Raw genomic sequence first — 18,496 nt, 5'->3', positions numbered from 1 at the left:
CACCTGTAAATTCCTTTCATCATGGTTCTAAGTTTTCAGAGATAGCTGTATTGTTGAGCAGCCTGAGATCTTTTTGACTCCCATTCCCTTTCTACCTCCACTATAGCAAAGTGTCTGATGGGCAGTAAGTAGCTGGAGGGAGAAGCTGTGTACATGGAGGTGGCAGTGCAGAACTGTGCATTCTAGAGATGAGCTGGCAACCTGCAAGGAGGAGCTGAGCACAAGAAGGCTGTTGCCTTGACTCCCTCCTGTCAGGCTAGCCACCTACTTCATTTACAGCCAGAGCAGTAGCTGCACCACAGCCACCTTCACCATCTGTTTTTGCATTTTCATTGCTACATCTCCACTGCTTTGTGCTAAGCTGTGTCGGGGAGGATTGTGTGTTTTCTCTCTTTCCAGGCTCTGGAGGTTGTGTTTCTTATAGGGAGATTGAGGTCATGTTGCCTCACCAATAGCATTTGCATCAGTGATGGGGGAAATTCTGTGATGGTCAAAGTGTGTATTTGATGAGTCTTTTCTTACTTCTCGAAAAACTTTACATTTTTTGGGTCTCTCTATAGGGTATTGTGGGGGTTAATAATAACCTTACTGGTGGCAAGTATCTCGATGGAGGGAATTTTGAAAAATGTCCTGAAAATCTCAGTGCTGCTGTCTTTCTGTTTCTGAATGTGTGTTGGTTCTGAGGTGTATATTTGACCCTGGTGTTTGGTATGTGGTGCCATGCCAACAAAACAAATTGCTTTATAAGGCAGTGGTGATTCGTAATTCTGCCTAGAACAGCAGTCCCTGAGTCATCTGTAGTAAAGATGCCATTTACTATAGCAAGGGCTCTTTCATCCAGAGTACACACTTTATCAGAAACAAAAAGACACTTCTAATCCACGCTGGCTTAACTAGTGTTGCACTTCTTCCCATTTTTATACATACATCTTAGAAGTGAAAATCATAATGATATGCTACCCTATTACTTTATAAATATCATTTATACAACTGATTGTTACAACACAATTATGCTATTAAAGAGAGAAGCTGCTGGAAACATTAGGAGAGTACCCAAGTTTTGAAACTTGACTGTCGATTGACTATTTTGTACCACTACTTCTTGTTGTATATGCTTCTTCAGCCCTAGGTATATGTAGCTATCTGTGTAGAGCCTATTGCAATGGGAAATTTGGATTATTGCCACCCACCTAATAGCTCTGTGTTGGACCATCATAAACATGGCTGCTAATAAAATGCCTAACACGTCCTTTCTGGTACAAACGCATTCACATAGGGCTGTAAGCTTGCAGATTATGTTATTGTAAGTCTTTAAAATAAAATCACGCAGTAGCTAGAATTAGATTTCCCTGCTCAGTTTACCTAGTTGTGTTTGTGAAGGTGTGCTTCTTCCGGTTGCTTGTGTGAAGCGGTCCACAGATTATTTGGTCTGATACTAATCATGTCAGAAAATTCCATCATTTACTTGAGTGAAGGAGCAAGAGTCTAGGAAACATTAAGAGACATGGGTATCTTCAGACAAAACAGCACTCTTCAGCGTGCTGCATTTTGTCCAAGGGATACCAGTTATCCACACTGCTACCTTTAAATGGGTTGAAAGTGCAGTGTATCACCCTTTTACAAATATAGCCCATTAGATTGCTGAATTAGACCACTTGAATTAAAGCTGCACATAAGTAACATTCTGGCTTTACTTTTGAGCTGTGAGCATATTCCCACCTCCTTCGGAACCACATTGAACTCAGTACTTGTAGTCATTATATGGGAGAAGCTATTAGTATTGTTTTAACACTGTTCTTGAACTTGTGTTACATTTCGTTTTAATTTTTGTAAATGAGTACACATCAAGCCATCTAGTGTCATCCATTATTGCTTTTTTCTAAACTAATCCACACATTTGGAAGTATAATTTAACTTAGATTTAAAAAAATAAAATAAAGCTGCACAGTGTATTTCAGAGCAAAGTACCAAACTTATTACTCTTTTGTTTTTCTGTAGCAAAATGAAAAAGAGAACTTGCTGAAGGAGAAAGATCAAATTTTGTCAACACTGGTTGAGACAAAGCAGAATCTGACAGGACTTTGCCAACAAGTATTCAAGGAAGCAGCACTGAGTCATGAGCAAATACAGATTCTTGCAAAATATTCTGCCTCTGATTGTCCACTTTCGTTTTTGGTCCCAGAGAAGGAACAACCAGCACCAGCTGATGTTATGTCTGCAACGCCATTGTGTGTAGAATTATCTGCAGGTCTTTCTGTTGCATCAACAAATGATTAGAGTTCCACTTACCAAAAATGTAAAAGTAGCATGTGACAAGCACAAACAATTGTCCAGTTCCTATAATAATATCTGAGAAAACATTGTGTCCAAAGAGGTGTGCAGAACAGTATTGGTCTTGCCAGTTTTCATCAATGAATGACTTGATAAATGCACTACAGAAAAACCGTATTTTTGTCACACTCTTACTAGCAGGGTTAAAAGATTGATTGCTTAGGAGGACTAGTGTGCATCTGCTTATGCTTAACTATCCACCATTCTCTGTGAACCCTAAAAGTAATTATGGGCTTCTCTCTTCTGACATGTGAAGGAGCTGTTGTGCAATTTAGAGGCTTTAGGCTGCCAGTGCCATATGAATCAAAATAACTGGGACAATTTGCCTACTTAAAAATTCCCTCAACAATCCAGTCTAGATGTGTTTCAAATGAATAAATACATCTGGTGACACATCTTTGGGAATAGTGGGTCATTTCATTAGAGACTTTTCTCATTCTTGGCGTGTTGTCCTTTTATTGGTTTCCAAGGGTGGCACCCAGTGCTGCAACAGTGGGGTTCTGCTGACATAGTGGGACTCTTGTTTACTTTTCTCCCCCAAACACCCACCCAATCTGCTTGGGGGACTGGAGGAGACAGGAGAGGATGTTCCATTCTATCCATTGGGCAAAAGTCATTAGGCATTGTTGGATACTGCCCCCAATACTTAAGGTTCTGCTTGACATAACTTTTGTGCTTCTTGCTTGAGATTTGATAAGTGGTTATAAAGAGAATTAAAATTATCAAGTATTCTAGAAGGATTTCAGCTTTTACTATTAATAGCGGGACCAGTTCAGATGTATTTAAAAACTATTCAATGGATAGTTAATTTATATTAAGTTTTCATTGTCTTGTTCTTCACTTATAAAAATAGAATCACTTTGATTCCTCAGTAGTTCTAACTATTAAAAATAAGAGAATAGAGAATTTTATGGTAGGCTTCTCTGCATTGTATTAATTACAGAAAATCCATATAAAATCTGTAATTGCTCTTAATAACAGAAGCTTTATCTACAGAACCTCAAATATGTTTGCTGGTTTACAAATGCAAAAGCCAATGGAATTCTTCATTTCCTACCTCAAAACAGGCATCTGTTTTTATACCTATGTTTGGTATAGGATCATCTTTCTATAACTGCTTTGCAAGATTTTAGCATAGTAGATCTGCTATTTCTTAACATGCTAAGATATTGGTTAAGTTAGTTTGACTTTAGCCTCTAGGAAAGTAAAATTGCATTTTATAAAATATAATGCGAACATACAAGGGGAACATTTGGCCAAATACATAATCTGAGCAGTACTTTTAATAACCAGCATGTATTACAAAAAACTACACTACCTCATAGAATGATTTCAATATCATTCAAAGCTGCAGTGGTATTCATAAATACTTGTCACGAATTAGCATTATGATTTACACAGCTTACAGACTTTTGACTTCATTGTGGAAGTTCCTCTCTAAGTTCACTTGTTTTCTTTTGTGTATGTTCAATTCCATTGTGATAATTTAGGGAAGGATTTTGGGGGTTGTGTGCATTTAATAAGGCACTTACTCTTGAAGAGTTCACATAACTTCTGTCCTAGGAGTCATATGCTTCAACTTCCTTTTGATCTACCCTGTTCCTTTCTGACAAATCAGTTAGCAGTGCCAAATTTGTTTAGGCTTATAATGTAAAAATTATACTTTAAAGAAGTAGCTGTGTTTTGAAAGGATGTATCTGTAGGGAACTGGATTTTCTATGGGCTGGCTAGTGTTGAAGTTGGCGGGGGCAGTCTGGCTTAAGTCTCTGTCTCTCAAAAGCCAACTAACAAAGAGTCTGGAGGACTGGATTACTGCCCAGTAGAGCAGTGCATCCGAGCCTGCACTGCATTCGTGCTGTTGGTTAATAAATTTACTGAGTGGTATTCAACTAGTTTTGCTCTCTGTCGATTTGTTGAAATTAATGGAGCTAATGTAGTCGTGTTTGCTAATTTCATCAGGTCTACGTTAAGTAAAACTTAATTGAATACCACACATGGTCTGTGAATTGAAGCTCCAAGTTCAGTTCACATTTTTATAGGAATTGTTAAATATGCTCAGTTTCTAATACCTAATTGAAAAAAGGAGGTGGCTTAATACCCAATCAGCTACCTCTAGGAAAGTTTGTACAGTGATGCCTCAGGTTGTGTGCAAACACTGAAAGGCTAAAACATCAACTTGCAAATATTTGGAATGAACTTCAATGGCAATTTTAATATACAAGACTCTCAGGTAAAATGTGTATTATTATTTTTAGTTTCAGCCAAGAACATTCAGTTTTGAACTTGTAATATATTTGCATCAAGGCATGTCAAAAGTAGTTTAAAATATTTTGGGCAAATTGTTAGGTGTTCTTCTAACAACAAAACAGCATCAAGATTGTAAAAAATGACCCTCCATTAATTACAATTGATTATATATCTTTCATAGTACAGTGTTTTCTAATGCAATAAAAACCACTACCCTTTCTAAGGAGGTCTTCATTTTTGTAAAATTTTGGCATTGTAGAATTGATGCATACTGATTGATTCATTTAGTACTACTAAAGCTGAACTCTGGAAATAACATTATTTATACAGTTTATATAATATATTAAAGCAGCAAATATTACTGAATTGGAATAAAACTCCTAAAACTCACTTTCCTGAGTCTCATTCTTAACTTGGAGAAACAAACATAATTTGTTACTGTGGTTAAGCTTTGGGTCATAAAACTATCTATTTCTTAGGAAGTTTCTGAAATCCTTGCTTATAAGGGCTTATTCATACAGTGATGTAGTTCAGACATAGAAAAAAACCGTGGTTTCATGCCATGTGAATTAAGCCGCCTTGTTTGGCTGCAAATAGATTATAAGGTTTTGCTTCCACTTTTAAACAAAACACAATTCCTTTTTATGTCCCTGTGCTTTATTTAAACCAAGAATGTGGAACTGCTTTCAGTCTCAGAGCTGCTTTTCCTCATGGGTAAATGGGGTGGGTATGTCCAGAATTTTTTTGGGAGGGAGGGGGTGAAATGTAAAAGGAGGGGGTTTGGTCAATTGTAAGGAGAAAGGGGTTAGCAATGGGGTGACGGGTAACGCGAGCAGGAGCACATCCATGTGCTCTTATACTACTTTGTAATACAGGCAACTCCCAATTTACACAGGGGTTACGTTCTAAGGCAGGCATCCCCAAACTTCAGCCCTCCAGATGTTTTGGATTACAATTCCCATCTTCCCCGACCACTGGTCCTATTAGCTAGGGATCATGGGAGTTGTAGGCCAAAACATCTGGAGGGCCACAGTTTGGGGGTGCCTGTCCTAAGGCAACACTCATTTAAGTGAAATCACATATATTTGAAACACCATTGAAAAAGCCTGCAAACATCCCATTCTGCTCCTGTACTGCCCCATTCCTCCCTTTGTGTGATGCCACTTTCAGATTTGACGTGATGTGTGTGTGTGCAGTCATGCACATATTGAACGCTTGTAAATGAAGAGTTGCCTGTAGTTGCAAACTGGTTGAAAGGTGGGATATAAATTTGCTGAACTAAATCATGCCTGGGCACACCTGAAATCCATATGCTGATGTAATAAATTATTGTGCATATAACTCAAACCTTACCTCTCCAAGTGTAGGGTGATGGTGTTTTGATTTAGTTTGATTAGTCTCCACCTTTCATAGAACCATAGAGTTAGAAAGGACTTTGGAATTCATATAATCCAGTCCACAGTTCAGTGCATGATCTGCATTGCAGGATGCAACGACAGCATCCCTGACAGATGGTAATCTAGCCTCTGCTTAAATACCTGCAGTGAATGAGAGCCCATCAACTCCCCTCCATTACTGAATGGCTCTAAACGTTGGGAAACTTCTTACGTTCTGCTGCAATCTGTTAAACCATTGGTTCTAGATATGTCCTCTGGAGCAACAGAGAACAAGACTGCTCCATGTTTTGTGTGATATTTGAAGACCACTATGAGGTTTCCCTCCTCACTTTAATCTCTTCAAGCTAGCCAGGTTAGTTGGACATCTATAAAAGTTAGAAAGCAATATTCTAAGACTGACTAGGCAGACCCAGAACTACTGCTGTTGCTGAGCAAGCATAGGGAAGAAATGTGAGGCATATCCTGCATCTTCATAATAAAATGATTTGCTTTCTTCCAACAGGTGCAGCTTGCAGGCAAAAGTACAAGTATAGGAACAAAGCAGATGATGCCTTGTGGCTTTAATAGCTGTGTGGGAGGCATAAATTAAGTAGGGTAAGCCTATTCTAGTATGGAAATATCAATTATGAGAGAAGGTTCTGTTTTCCATTACTTGTACATTCTGCTTTACATTGCATTCTGTCGTACGTTACTTGTTTGTGGCCCCTGTTTTACCTTTGGACCCTATACTTCAACACAGCTTATAATATAGGATTGCCATATTTCAAAAAGTAAAGACCAAGTAGTTTTGAGGAAACCACCCGAATTGTTAAGCTTCTTTCAGGAAAACCCGAAAGTTGTTGAGTTGATGTCCCCCAGACGTCAATTCTGCCTGAAATCCCGGTAATGTCCGGGGAAATTCGGATGTATGGCAGCCCTATTATAATATTCTGATAACTGATTTATTTATTTATCACCAAGGATGAACTTCATAAGCTAAAAAAGTTCAACTGTATGAACTTGAACTAGTTTGTAAGAGTATGAACATTAGCTTGAACTAGCTTCTTTTGGAACTGGGTTAACGTGAGCTAGAGCTTGCTCCTTTTTAAAATGAACTTTCCAAGCATTGGTGAAGAGTTATTATACAATCTTAGTTCCCATGAAGCTACCAGGAAGCAAGCTAAGAATTGTCATTCAGTGGTGATCATCTGCATCCATTTTCACAGTCATCCTTTTAATAGTGTCACAAAGAGCTTTGTATTACAGAGGGAAGTACAGCAAGTGAGTTCTGCTTGCTATATAGACTTCATGCAGTCAATATCAATTTTACAGTGAAATGTCTCATATAACTGGCAGTTTTCTTGCTTGACCTTTACATCAGCAAGTCAGTTTCTTGATTTTATTGTTACTCTTTTGCCTCAAGTATAACAGCATATCTATCTATCTATCTGCCCAATTTGCAAGAAGGCAGAGTCAGGTTCTTTGTGAAACGGTGGGGGTGCCAGCATTGTAATAGTGTTTCCTTTTTCAAACCCTGGTAAATGCATTTATTATTATTTTTTATAAAAAACTTATTTAAGACCAGAGTTAAGGGTATCAAGTTAGCTCAAATCCACAAATCTGGGAAATTGAATAATGGCTCAACAGACTTGTCCCCGATCTATAACAATGTTGTGCAATGTCACAAATTGTGGTTGCTAACAACTTGCCCTCCATGCACCCACCCTTTTGCTTAGTCATTCAGGACCTTGAAACTGGCTCGGTAGCAGATGGGTTTTGTATGCAGTTTTGCATAACATTTGTTTATTATTTTCACTGGAAAACCGCATCACAAAATTTGGAGAAGTGCACATTTTGAAGGATAGCTGTATTTTGGTTCAAGAACTGAATAAAGTAGGTTGATGTACAACATGAAGGGAATTAATTTCTCCCTCATGCCTACCTCTAGGATAGCTGTGAGTAACCCCTCGTCTTTCAGATGTTGCAAGACCCCAGCAGCCCACCTGTTTTCAAGGACCACTGGGGTTGTAGTTGAGCAACATCTGGAAGGCTGTGGGTTCCCTCTGAACAGCTTGGGACCATCATGAGGGTACATCAAGTTTAGCTTTTCCCCGCACGAGCTTGTTTAAACATTAAGAAGCCCTTATTCTCAGTACATTTCAACAGTTCACTCATTGAGGAAAAATGAAGACTGTTAAAAAAATAACAAAGTTGCAGACCAGTTAAGGATATTTGTTTATTCAGTCACAACTATTTCAGACCGACCTTTCAGTATACAAATCCAGGGTTGCTTACAAATTTCCCATTGAAATATCCAGGCAGCTGCCATCTTTGTATTTCTACAGCTAATTTAACTCTCCTGATTTAACGCTCCACATTCCAAGCTGTTGGTGAGCCCAGTTGAAGGGGATTTTCCTCAGGTAGGCACAGCTGGGTCTGAAATCAATAACCTTTCAGCACCTGATGAAATCCTTTTTATTGCTGTTCTTAATCTGGTTTCAAATTGAAATAGTGCTCTGTTGAATTTGAATAGTAGTAGTAGATGATGATGATTATGATGGTTGGCAGTTTCTCTGGAAGCTCTTGGCCTGAACTTGCTTAAACTAAATGATTTTTTCAAGGCAGCTTACAGAGGCACAATAAAACACACAGTACAAATTGGTAGTTTTAACAAAGGCTTGATGGTGGTTCAGTGGGGTTTCCCTGTCTCCTCTCTTCTTCTGCAGCATTTTAACCCCCCCCCCAAAAAAGCTGCTCTTGAGGGTGACGTCACATAACTGGAACTATGCTAGCTGGGGCTACAGCTTGTGATTTAATGCCGCACTTGTGTCTCCATGACTATGACAAGTTCCCTGTAAAGATTGTCTAAATTTAGCTTTACTTTTTTTAAAAAAAGGTTTTGTAGTCAGCTGTTATTATTTTGGGAGGTAGCCACTGATGGCTTTGTGCTAGCATAAAGCACTTCCTTCGTGCAACCAGTTTCCATTAATTCTCCCCGCAACATACACAGCCAGCCCCTGTGCCCCTGGAAAACTGCTGCTGAGGGCTGAGCCACCTTCTGCCGCTGCATGAATGAGATGTAGCACAGATGGCTGAAGCTGGTGGGGAGGAATCGGTCATAACGGGATGCCCTGCCTGCCTTGTATGAGCAGAAAGTGTGGGGGTCTTTGGCCCTGCAGATGTTGAACTTCATTCAGATCCCGCCATCCCTGACCACCAGCCAAGCTTGCTGGGGCGGATGGGAGTTGTCGTTCAGCAACTCCTCCTTTTAAATATATGCTGAAGAAGTTTTGAGAACACAACTTCAAAAAGTCAATGAGACCTACAAATCAAAGCGACTTTCGAAGGGCCAAAGGTTCCCCACACCTGCACTACTGCAAAGCCATCATGGTACACAACTATTAGGTTCCAGGCCAAAGGTTGGTTCAGATGTGTGACTTTCTGCCATTTTCCTCTCGTGCATGTTATGATTAATCTGGGCAATACAATGTGTGAGTTAGGTGCTTAAGTTATTCAGTCCATTTTGGCATACATTTTCATTATCAGCAAAGCCTAGAATGTTAGAGGGGAAGTCATTTTTACATAAACTTGTTGGGTGGGTGTGAACGCATGATGTGCATGCCTTGACTTTGTATAATTGAGGTTTATTCCAAGGATGGTTGCTGTCACTTGCCAACTTTGAACAGGAGATGGCAGCAGACTCTTGCACACTGTCTGCAGCATTAGCCCGGTGCTTATTCCATGCTGTTAACTAAATCAAAAGGAAAGAGGTATTAAATCACAAACAGAGAATTAATTCATGAAATTGGCAATTAAGCAGGCTTCATGTAAAAGCAAAGCCATAATCACATTTAACAATGCAGTATCCAAAATTAGAAGTCCCAGGTATGACTTTCTGAGCCTTCTGAATTAGATTTAATGACTTTTAAACATAGCATGTTGCCTTTAGGAAAGCAGGACATAAAAACGGAGAGAATCAGAGGATGAACGATAGGGCTCTGTTTTAGTCTGCGGTATTTCTAAATGATTCAAAACGACTTCACAGAATCGTGGTCCAACCCTCTGCAGTGTAGGAATCTTTTGCCCAACCCCATGACCAAGGGATGAAGAGTCTCATGCTCTTGGAAGATAGAGCAGTGTGTGCCCTGGAACCCGTCTTGTGCCACATTACCTGCCCTGCTGCCCTCAGGTGTTGTGGTGGACATAGTCTCATTGCCAGTGCTGATAACAGTTGGCAGCCTGGTCAGCATTTACACAGGGCAGGCAGCACTCTTCAACTCAGGTCCTGTCAGTAGATTCATTACAGTAGATTCCTCGCCACAGGCACCCAGTAGCTATCTTAGGTAATCATTTTTTATGAATCGGGGAGTTACACATAAGTGCACTCTGAACACGATAGTCCTCGGTCCAACCACAGAATGTCCAGTCTATGAAAAATAATACCAGAGGGGAGTTAATGCTCTCAAGTTAAATAGTTTACCTTCCCAGTTAAGGAAGCATGACTACTTAGTGGGGTAAAAAATAGTATCAGCTGACATCGATCTCTTCCGGAAGAAAAATAAACCTTGCCCCATTGTTGCCTGCTTGCTAATGTTAGCTCACTAAATGTATCATTTCAAACCACCCATTTCATCTGCTGTTAAGGCGAGTTTAAGGATATCAAAAAGTGACGTTCAAAGGAAAAACACAGTTGTGTGGTATTAAATCTTGCAGGGCATAATTCTGTTATGAAACTGACTGGTTCCTTAACCCCCCCAAAGTTCCAACTGGATACCCCTTTATTAATCATAATGACTATTGTGTTAATGTATGTATAGCCCCGAAGAGTTCTGCATGTGTGTTTTGCTGAGTGAAATGCCAAAATAAAGTGTCTGGAGACTGACTCAGAAATGTAATGTAGATAATATGAAAAATACTCAGAATTATAAACTCACTCATTTCGCTAAATGCTTATCAATCGTTGTATTCCCTTTCTGTAAGAAAAGTACCACATTTACATCCATCTCCCTCTCTCTCTCACACACACTTATACAAAATGTCAATAAAATCCATACTGTTCTGACAGTATGCTCTTACCAAACAGTGATGCTATCATATTCATCAATATACATGGTATATCTGTTTTTCATACATTCCATCAACAGGAGCCATTTACTTATAAATTTTGTCTTCTACCCCACAATTGAAACAACACTCTTAGTTTCTGCATTTCTGCCACTTTCCAGATTTTAACTAGCCATTCTTTAATTGTCAGTTGTAGCTCTTCCATTTTTTTGGATTCTAACCAACGGGCAGCAACATTTAACTATTAAGACTGCCTGGGTTTTTACTCACTTCTCCACATAGAATTCCAAAGTGTCGACGTTGCTGAGCTCCAGCTTTCTGTTACATCACATGGGTTATTTTCACATGCTGAAATTTATTTCTTCATGACATCCCCTTGTTTAGAATTTTGATAGCCAAACAGATGTAACGTGTGTGTGAGCTTTATTAATTTGAGAAAACAAAATTAAGCTTATACTCCTCCATCTGGCATTGAGCAAATAAATACTGTTCAATGTTAATCTGTGTTTTCTTTTGCAGATTTAGCATGAGTGATGTTAATTTTGATTACATTAGGAGTAAGCCAATAAAGTGGAGTGAGAAGCTTTGGAGTTCATTACAAAGGTTTCATTCATTTCAAATGCAACCCAAGGCAATATGTAAAGAATTCTTCTAGCGCAGCTCTTGTGTAGGTGTGTTGTCATAATATGGGGTAGGGGTTCAAGGTTTGGAGATTACTATAGGCATACAGCAAGAATCTTCCCATAGGGATTCTATTTGAGTAATGACTTTGATCATAGAATAATTATGTGAAAATCCTATACCACATTGTGCTACATTAAATATTGAATTAAGGAGATAGCTTCTTTCTTTCTTTCTCTTTCTTTCTTTCTTTCTTTCTTTCTTTCTTTCTTTCTTTCTTTCTTTCTTTCTTTCTTTCTAGACCACCCTTTGGAGAACTCATAAATATTTGCTCTTTGATATGACTTAATCTTTCTCTCAGTTAGATTTATTGGGAGTGTGTGATCCCACAGGTACAATTGGTTCAGCATCTGTGAGAGCACCCCCAGGGACAATTGGAACTGCTGGTGATGAGCTTTAAAGTCCCAAAAGGCTGGGGACCAGAATCACTTCCCACAATAGGAATTCCTTGGTGTTGCTCAGATATTACTCTTCTACTCTTGGCTGTAAATAGAGTTTTAAAAAATGGCTGTTCCACATTGTTTAGGGAAGTTTTAAATGTTTGATGTTTTATTGTATTTTTAATATTTTGTTGGAAGTTGCCCAGGTGGCTGGGGTATAAAGAAATTACTACTACAACTACTACTACTACTATTACTGCACTTGATAATGTACAACATTTCTGTTAATAGCCAGGGTGACCTCTTAAACATCACCAAAAAGGAGAGACAGCTGCATAAAACTTACATGTGAAGATTTATATGTATGTATGTTTACTTATTTTATAAAATTTATACACTGCTTGATTGTAAGAAACATTGAAGTGGTTAACAAAAAGATAAAGCAATAAAATCAAGAAAAATCCACAGCTGTACTTAAAAACAGACAAAAGTTAAAATACTAAAACAGGTTAAAATTAGTATAGATATGGGATTTTGAAATACAGTGGTACCTTGGTTTAAGAACAGCTTAGTTTATGAACAACTTGGATTAAGAACACTGCAAACCCGGAATTAGGTGTTTTGGTTTGTGAACTTTGCCTTGGAAGCAGAACATGTTGAGTGTGTTCCATTTGTAAATTGAGTCCCCCGCTGCTCTGGGAAAAGCACGCATCGGTTTAAGAAAGCTTTGCCCTAAGAAATGCCTTGGGAGGAAGACTGTGCCCAGGTGACTTGAGTACCTGCTCATTCTGTGGTTCAGGTGCTGTTGGTGAGCAACTATAAGACACCTCCTAGTTTTAAATATCTTTAAACCACCCCTGGTTGCTTCATATAGAGGACGCCTTAAACAGAGGGCTCTCCTCTGTAAAGTAGGACACATGGCCACTGTAATAACATCTGACAAGGCCCATTCACACAGTGAAGTATGAGGAAAGCCATTTGATGAGACCCCTCTAAGATGGAGTGGGGGGTGAGTGGGGGGGGGAGACAAATTTCCTTTTAGTGCTAGAACACAAGTACTGTCGTCCATTAGCACTTTTTACACATCTCAATGCTCTGGGTTACAGAATGCAGGGCTTCTTATTTCTGAACTCCAAAGCTTAGTGCAAGAGAAGGGGCTTTTCCCCTTCCACTCTCTTATGGAATAAAGCTTTAAAAGCAGCAAGGGTTTCATGCTTAGATCTCAGCAAAAATTGCCACTTAAAACTGTACTGGGGTGCAACGTTGCTAAATTTTCTTTGGGTGGCAGAGAAATACTTCAGGTAGGTGGAGTTAAGTGTAAACATCAGTTGAGCTTTTTCTCAGCAGCAGCAGCAGCAGCAACAACTGTAATGTCAGCCTAGCAGCTGCTTTGCATCTACCTCAAATGCCTCAAACCTGGCATTATTATTATTCTGTAGTATTGTTATGGGGGAGGGGGAGGGGGGATTATGGCCACCAGAAAAACAACGGGGATTCAGAGGTATACTGCTGTAGTGCCGTACATAGCCATAAGGCTACTAGGTATTGATAGTCTTATACTCCATGAATTTATCCCTCACTCTTTTAAAGGCATCCAAGAGGCCATCACTACAACTTGTGGGAATTAATTCTGCATTTGCCTCTCTGCCCAACCCCACCTTCATTGGAAGATCTTGCTTTCTAATATTATGAGAAAGGAAGGAAAAACATTCTTTTTTCACTTTCTCCATACTGTGCATAACTGTACACACTTCAATCATGTCTTCCTCCTTAGTACCCTTTCTTCGATATTAAAAATTCAACTTTGAGTCTTATAAAATAGCACAGCCTCTTGCTGTTTTCAAATCCTCACAATTCTACATTACTAATAGAAGGGAGGGATACTCTCCCCACTTTCAGTGGGCCTGTGAAGGCTTTGCAGAGCTCTCTGACTCAACACAAGGCCCTTACATGCCCTGTCCCACCTCAGTCAAAACTACGAGAAAACAAAAAGCATTAAGTATTCACAGTACTTGTGTTTCATCACAATAAGGAAGTCTATAGAAGGGAGAGTCGGCAGTAAATAGAATCGCTGAGGTTGCAGTGTTTCAGGGTTTTCCCTCCAGTCCGAATGCATTAGATCTAAAAAGGAACAAAACAAAAGAACAATGGTTTGCTGACAACACCCTCTATATGATCAGTAGGGAGTGAATGGACCAAAATTAGCAATTGGCTAGTATAGAAGCTCCCGTTGCTCGGTCCCAGCTCCTGCCAACCTAGCAGTTCGAAAGCACATCAAAATGCAAGTAGATAAATAGGGACCGCTCTGGCGGGAAGGTAAACGGTGTTTCCGTGCGCTGCTCTGGTTCACCAGAAGTGGCTTTGTCATGCTGGCCACATGACCCGGAAGCTGTCTGTGGACAAACGCCGGCTCCCTCGGCCTATAGAGCAAGATGAGCGCCGCAACCCCAGAGTCGGACATGACTGGACCTGATGGTCAGGGGTCCCTTTACCTTTACCTTTAGTATAGAAGTAGCTCAGGTTATCAGAACCATCAGGAATGGAGAACCTGTGGCCCTCCAAATGTTGTTGGGTTCCCAACTCCCACCAGCCCCAGCCAGAATGATCAAGTGTCCCTGCCCTATATGTGTTTTCAGATCTTCAGAAGAGGGCCTTCTGTCTTCCTTGACACATCTGTAAACTTTCTTTTGGCGTTTCTCCACCACCACTCCTTTGCCTGCTACAGTCAAGAGGTAAACAATCCCCATAGTTCTCTGTGCCTGGCTCAAACATTCCCATTCCCCTCTCCATAGACCATCTGATTTACAATAAATATATCATTTCCAATCTAAATGTTGGCTGCCTTTCAGCTGATAGCAAATGTTTATTACTAGGCATAAAACTCTGTAAATAGTCATTTACAACTGAAACACTGATGAAACTAAGCAATAAAACTAGACAGCACATCAATTCCAATGTGGTTGCCTGTTTCTTGTGCTGGACCAAACACACACACACACACACACACACCCCAATTTATAACACAGTCCTACAAATGTCTGCTCAGAAGTAAATGCCTTTGAGTTCAGTGGACTTATTCTTAGGTAGGTATGGGATTGCATATACTATTATTATTTTTATTTCTTCTATGCTGGATTATAAGAAACAGTCGTGAATTTCTCAGATGTTTATATGAAGAAATGGTAATCCTCAAGGTCACCTAGTCTTCCCAAATAGTCCCATTAACATAAATGGGAATAGAATTTGACAATTAACTCTTCTGCTCCGTTGTATTGATATACACATATTTATTTGCTTTTTAAATTACAAGACTAGGAAATTGTTGCTTCAAAAGCAGGAGGGAAAGCACCCATCTGTGAGTCTTCTTTTCCTTTCAAGGATATTGACAACTTCCAGTGTAAATAAATAAGTGCTCTCTGACTAAACAAAACAGTAAGTACAAATGCATCTGCGAAAAATATGCTTGTTTCAGCATATGCTCCCTATTACCAATTATGTCAAATCATGCTTGTGAATAAAAGGCAGGAACTGAAACAGATGAGTAGTAAAGCTCACACTGAGAGAGAGAAATTCTCACAGTGTGATTTACAGAACAGGCTGTGGCTAGTATACTCATAACAACAAATATAATTCAGTTGGAATTTAATGAGACACTGTTTTGGCCAAGGACAATCCCTTTCTATCTGAAGCCTACCTTTTGTCTGACTCAAGGCTTTTTTCTTTCTGCCCAGAAAATGCCAAAAGATTCTTACTTTGTAATGCATGATGGAGATCCAATGAGCTGCCAGGGCTCCAGCAGAATTTTTCATATATATATATATGTGTGTGTGTGTGTGTGTGTGTGTGTGTGTGTGTGTCCTGGGTTCAAAAGGCTATCTTAGAATCTGTTTCAATTGAACTACCTGCTTTCCAACAGTTCACCTGGGCAGATCTGTGTCCATATGGATACCCGGTAGCTGTAGAAAGCAAGCAGTTCCCCAGTTTCCATCCGCTCAATCCATCTGTTCTCTTTCTCTCTTATCCAAAGAGAGGCTCTCCAGAGCAGGGATCGGGAAACTTTTCTGGATGGCGCTCCCAGTTCCATCTGAGGGCCTTCTGGTGGTCCCCTCACTGCGAGAAGTGAAACTACAAAGAACCAGACAGAAGGCATTGTGGGTAGTTGCACCTGCCCTGTGGAGTACCCTCCCAATAGATGTCAAATAATTAAACAACTATATAATTTTTTTCCTAGAAATCTGGAGGCAGCCCTGTTTCGGGAAGCTTTTAATGCTTGATGATGTTGTTTTTCCTGTATTTTTGTTGGGAGCCCCCCCCCCAGTGGTTGAGACAACCCAATCAGATGGATGGGGTATAACAAACAAACACTCTGTGTGTGTGTGCTAAGCTGGGTAGGCAAGGAGGTGGGGTTGAGGAAGGGTGGGGCCTGGGGAGAACCCTGAGGACTAGAGAAAGAGATATCTAAGGGCCACGCTGCACCCCTGGGCCTGAGATTCCCCACTCTTACACTAAAGGTAAACAAGCTAATTACTTCAAATTGTCATTCAGGGCACCTGTTTTGCTGAGTGCTCTCACAATATTGCCAGGCAGGCAGGACTTCCAGAAAATAAAATGACTTTTGCCACAAAAGGGGACCTCACACACCCAGGGAAAAATATCACCTACTTCTTCCCTCTGGGGAGCCAAAGCCTTAAGTATCTCAACAATATCTCTCTCATATATAAAATTGTAAAAATCTCGTCACACTGCAGTTCACTTGGCCACAGAAAGGTGGCGGTAAGAACCACAGCGTGGATAGCCTAGGAGAGGAGAGGAGGAGGGATCTAGAGCAGGGGTGTCAAACTCAAATTCATCGGGGGCCGCATCAGCAGTTTGGTCACCCTCAAAGGGCCGGTTGTATCTGTAGGACTATGTGTCCACTCTTTATTATCATAAATTATTGTCACTGCATTCAATTATTACTGTTTTTTGTAATAATGTAAATAATAACTAGCTCTGAAAGCAGAAACATAGTCAGAATAATGGCAAGTAGATATTCAAATGTAAAATTATTGTACAATTTATTGAAAAATGATTTTTGGTAACTGCACTGGGTGGTGGAGGCTCGCTAGGGTTTCATGCAGGACCTTTGCAGAGCTACTAGTACCTGGAGATGCTGGGGTCCTTCTGCATGCAGGACAGATGTTCTGCCAGTGAGCCACCACCCTTCACCAAAGGGACTGGCTGAGGTTGACTCACTGGAGCTGCTCTCCTGGTTCCAGGGTATAAGGGCCAGAAGTATAAAGCAGCATCCTATGTTTCTGAGGAGAGGGAGAGGGAGAGGGAGGGGAGGGAGGGAGGGAGGGAGGGAGGAAGGAAGGAAGGAAGGAAGGAAAGAGGGAGTGGGAGGGAGAGAGGAAGGAAGGAAAGGGGAGAGAGAAAGAAGAGTAGGAAATAAGGAAGGGAATAAAGAAGAAAAGAAAAAGAAAGAGGGAGAGAAGACGGAAAGGGAGAAAGAAGGAAGGAAGTAGAGGGAAATAAAGAATAAGAATGAGGGAGAGGAAGAAAGATGGGAAGGACGGACGGACGGAAGGAAGGAAGGAAGGAAGGAAGAAAGAAAGAAAGAAAGAAAGAAAGAAAGAAAGAAAGAAAGAAAGAAAGAAAGAAACAAAAGAGGGAGCAGGAGGGAGAGAGGAAGGAAAGAGGTGAGAGAAAGAAGAGAGTAGGAAAGAAGGAAAGAAAAAGAAAGAGGGAGAGAAGACAGAGATAAAGAAGGAAGGAAGGAGAGGGAAAGAAAGAATAAGAACGAGAGAGAGGAAGGAAGAAAGGGAAGGGGGGGTCGCTGCCTTGATTCAGCGCCAGAAAAGAGCGCGAAGGGACCCAGGGGCAAAAAGCATTTCCCGTGCAGCGTGAGGCAGCGGGTGTCCGTTTTAGGAGAAGTGCATAAAGCCTCAGAACGTTCGTGAGGCTGAGCTGCACATTCGTGAGGCTGAGCCGCTGCTGAGCTCACGTTCATGAGGCTGAGCCGCGGCAGGAGGAGGAGGAGGTGAGGCAAGAGGAGGCGGAGGCGGAGGCTTGCCGGGTCGGTGCCCAGCAGCGCTGTGCGGAGAGTCCTGAGCCTCTGGGACGCAGCAGTGCTCTGTAGCACTTTGAATCCTCCTCCTCCACACGGCGCTGCTGGGTGCTTTGTCTGTGCTTCAGCAGCCGTTTCCAGGCGCCGAGCCGTGGCAGGAGGAGGAGGATTCAAAGTGCTACAGAGCACTGCTGCGTCCCAGAGGCTCGGGACTCTCCGTGCGGCGCTGCTGGGCACTGACCCAGCAAGCTGCCTCCTCCTTCTGCTGTGGCTCGGGGCGCTCCACGCAGCGCTGCTCTGGCCAACTTTCTACCCCCCCCCGGCCCCAGCTGTTTGTCGGCGCTTTGCTTCAGCAGCAAGGTCCCGCT

General features: G+C 40.9%; 1 protein-coding gene across 2 annotated transcripts in view; it reads left to right on the top strand.

Annotated features, from left to right (window-relative positions):
* Window positions 1–8,837, top strand: part of BACH1 (BTB domain and CNC homolog 1) — a 31,416-nt gene extending 22,579 nt beyond the window's left edge. For both annotated transcript variants that reach the window (XM_060273622.1, XM_035115698.2), the window contains exon 5: window positions 1,999–8,837. In XM_060273622.1, coding sequence (XP_060129605.1) covers window positions 1,999–2,277 — 279 coding nt within the window. In that variant the 3' untranslated portion in view covers window positions 2,278–8,837. The remainder of the gene's footprint in view (window positions 1–1,998) is intronic.
* Window positions 8,838–18,496: the final 9,659 nt, after the last annotated feature.

This window comes from Zootoca vivipara, chromosome 4, assembly GCF_963506605.1.
Source record: "Zootoca vivipara chromosome 4, rZooViv1.1, whole genome shotgun sequence".
NCBI classification, from domain to species: Eukaryota; Metazoa; Chordata; class Lepidosauria; order Squamata; family Lacertidae; genus Zootoca; species Zootoca vivipara.
Note: the sequence above shows the minus strand (reverse complement) of the source record. Positions and strands in the feature narration are given on the sequence as shown.